This window comes from Fonticula alba (assembly GCF_000388065.1).
Source record: "Fonticula alba strain ATCC 38817 unplaced genomic scaffold supercont2.1, whole genome shotgun sequence".
NCBI classification, from domain to species: Eukaryota; order Rotosphaerida; family Fonticulaceae; genus Fonticula; species Fonticula alba.
The window spans coordinates 2,914,234-2,917,815 of record NW_009242971.1 but is presented as its reverse complement, the minus strand read 5'-3'; the positions used below and the strand labels follow the sequence as shown (position 1 = coordinate 2,917,815).

Sequence of the window (3,582 nt, the reverse complement as noted above, 5' to 3'; positions counted from 1 at the left end):
TCCCCCTATCCCCGCCTCGCAGGCGAACCGATCGGAGCTCGGCAGGGCGGCCCAGTCCCCGGCAGGATAAAATAGCGAGCCATGATGTGGGACGAACCCCCCCCCCCCCCCCCCCGCTCTCGTGGGGAGGCAACCTTAAAAAGACGCTTTTATAGTGGGACGATTATTTGCTGCCGCTGCCGCTGCCACGGCTGCTAGCACGAACGGTTGCTCTCTCCTGTGCTTGACCTCTGCAGCCCTCCCATGTTGTCAAGAACATGCCTCGGGCCTTCAATGTCCCTGGCCACACGAGGGGCTGCGGTGTTGGAAAATTATGCCCAGTCCTTACCGAATATGTCCAGGGCCCTTTTTCTCGCGGAGAATAATGGCTGCCCCCTCTGATCGGCCCAGCTTTGCCTCTTTCAGCCGTGGGCGGCCGGGAGGGCGGGGGGGGGGACTCGAGCCGCACGTAACTTGCCCCCTCCCCCCCCCCCCCCTGGGGCCCGCCGTTCTCCCCGTCCCGCCTCCTTCTCCGAGTCGTGGGGCCTTTTTCGGTCGACCGGCGGACTGCTGTACAGAGAAGAAAACGGACCCGAGCCGATTGTGATCACACCACACATCGCGTGATCCACATCGCAGAACTAAACACCCCCCAGGATTTTCGCCTATCCCTTCTTTGGTCTGGCTATCGGAATAGACAGACGTGCTGCTTGGGGATGCACGTCGAAAGGAGCCACCAAGAAAAAGGGTCATCAGAAGATGCGGGTAGACCGTTCGCCTCTTCTGCGACCTGCAACTTGGACCAGGCGGCCGAGACACCGTCTCCCCTGGATGTCAGTGGAGCCTTGCCTTTTTTTTTTGTGCCATGTTCCCCGAGAGTCCCTTGTGTATGTTGTGGTGTCCCCCCGCCCACCACCAGGACGGTGGGTGGGGGGGCAGCTGTACCTGGAGCCCGGCGTGAGCGGCGGGGAGCGGAGGACGGGCGGAACGGGGCGTGAACTGCCCGGCAGGGGACGTCTCCACCCGGGGGGGGGGGGGGGGGGGGGGGGCCGCGCTGCGGGGGGTGGGTGCGGGGGGGGGGCGGCCGCTTCTTGGAGGGGGGGGGGGGGGGGGGGGGGGGGGGGTGCTCACCGGCAGCGGTTCCAGGGGCGGGCTCTTTTCGCGCAGGGGAACCAATCAGCGTGCTCCATCGGTGTGCACTTTCCGGTTCCCTCGCCGAGCAGCCACCACTCCACGAATCGGCGGTCCGGTTCGATTCACTTCGGCCCGGCCCGGCTCGACTCAACTGGGCCTCGCGGGGTGGCGCTGGGCATTCTCCTCCGTGTGTGTGTTTGACAAGCCGCGGGCAGGACTGCTCTTGACACAAGCGGCAGGCCTCCGGCACTTGAGCTGGTGTTCGTCGGGGGGCGGAGGGGCCCCACTCACAAGCGGGCAGCACTAGCCTGGGGGGCCTTTGGTTTGCGGGGAGAGGGACGGGGGGGGGGGGAGGCAAAAAAGGGATGCACCCTCCAGCTCGTGAGCCTCTTCCGGCTCCCCTCGCCAACTACAGCCGGCTTTCGTTTCATCTCCCGAAACGCGCCTCCTCCTCCCCCCAACACCTCTTTTCCCTCTCTTTTCTCCCCTGTGCGCGCCTCCCCCCTCTCAGACCATCCAGCCTCATCCCTTCTTTCCTTCCCCTCTCCCCCCCCCCCCTGCCGTCATTGTCCCCGATGAATCCCTCATTTCCCCTGACATCCAGTCCCCTTCCGCCCGTGTGAAGCCTGCCACCATGGATCACCTTGAGCCCTACTTCGATGCTCCGCGCCAGTTCTACCTCGACAGCCAGCGCCTCATCCGGTCCTGCACCAAGCCCACGCGCGAGGGTTCGTTCTTGCTTTTGGCCCCTCCTTGCCCCCTTCCAGCCTCTCACCCCCTTCCCTGCGTCTACCACCCCACCTCCCTATGCGCATGCATGCGTGCGCACACGCACACGCACACAGAGTACATCAGCATGACCCAGGCCGTTGCCATCGGCTTCCTCGTCATGGGCTTCATCGGCTATATTGTCAAGCTCGTCCACATCCCCATCAACAATGTTATCGTGTGCGTTGTTGCCTATCTTTCCGCCTCGTCCCCCCCCCCCCCTGCCCCTTTCGATGTTGCTGGGGCGTGCACATTCAATTCGTTGCCAATGCTGCCCCCTTGTCTGACCCCCTTTCTCCGCCCTCCCACCTCTGCTCGCCTTTTCCAGTGGTGCTTAAGTACACCCCCCGCTCCTTCATTGCCCTTTCCCATGTTATCATGTGTGTGTGTGTGTGCGTGTGCGACGTGTCGAATGCCCTTCCTTCGCCGCCATCGTCACCACCACCGCCCCTCCCTCCCCTCGCTGCCAAGAGGATGGCCATGTGCGAGTGCGTGGGTGCACACACACATACACACGCATGCCAGCACATCGCCATGTGTCGACCTCTGCCCATGCGAACACCGATGGATCCTCCCGCCACAGGGGGTCCTTCAGCCTCCCCTCCCTTTTTGGGATTGTCCTCCTCTCTTTTGCTCCCCACCTGCCGTGTATAGCCCCTCCGACGTGCGCGCCGGTGGGATTGTCCCACGAAAAATATACAAATCAAAGATAACGTCAACAACGCCTAAAGGCGACTGTGTGTGTGTGTGTGTCTGTGCGTGTGCGTGTGCGTGTGCGCACGCGTGCCTCACGCCCATCCCCCTCTTCTTTACAGCCGACAGGTGAAGAGGCGATCTCTCGAGTTGCGGGGCAAGACGACCCATTGGCCGGGCGAGGGCGGGCCATATATCCTCAGATGGTGGCGTTCCCCCCTCTCCGCCACCCAGTGCATGCAGGCCGGACATAGGGCGCGCCGTGCTTTTCGGCGAGGGGGCCGATTGACACGGGCGGTGCATCGAGCGAAGATCGGAATCGTACTGCATTTACAGAATACAGGAGTAGCACCAGACGAGGGTGTGTATTCCGCTCCAGCATTGCCATGCTCTATTCGCACCGTTTCTCCTGGCGCGCGTGAACGAGCCAGCGGCGGAGGCACAACGGACCAGACTCCGCACACCCCGCGTCGCCCTTGGACATCCGCCCCCCCCCCCCGCCCATACACTCTCTCCCTGTTGATGCGTGCGGGCGTCTTTTGGCAGGCAACGATCGTGGGGCCTTTCCGTGGGTGGCTGTTGCCGGCCGCAGACCCGCTCCAGCCGCTTCTATCTATCAGCCGGGGACACATTGCCACCACACTGGTGCCCCGACGCCGGGGCGGCGGAGATTCTCTCTTCCACTTCAATGTCAGGCTAGTGTCTTGCCCTGGTCGCCGGGGCCTTCTCGACAGTTGGTGTTCCCACCGAGAGCCATACCAAGCGCGGCCCGTTTGTCCGCTGGTTTGGCCCGGTTCCCCTCCCCCGGCGCCGGGGGCCAGGGTGCTCCACAGGCACCGAGGGAGCACGCAACACCTCTTTCCTCGCCCCTCAATTGCCACCTCCACCGCCGGAGCCAGCCCAGAAGCGAGTGCAGTTACCGCGGCCGGTGTCGACGCCGGTCGCCACTTGTCCCTTCACACCGAGGCTTTCCCGCTGTCGGTGCGAGAAAGGCGGGGGGGGGGGGGG

General features: G+C 64.0%; 1 protein-coding gene across 1 annotated transcript; it reads left to right on the top strand.

Annotated features, from left to right (window-relative positions):
• Nucleotides 1-1,747: 1,747 nt before the first annotated feature.
• On the top strand, nt 1,748-2,219 carry H696_00620 (protein translocase SEC61 complex gamma subunit; the record flags this gene model as incomplete). Its single annotated transcript, XM_009494500.1, has 3 exons — nt 1,748-1,841; nt 1,959-2,061; nt 2,210-2,219. The coding sequence occupies 3 exons, from the start codon at nt 1,748-1,750 to the stop codon at nt 2,217-2,219; spliced, it is 207 nt and encodes a 68-aa protein (XP_009492775.1).
• Between the last annotated feature and the right edge of the window lie 1,363 nt (nt 2,220-3,582).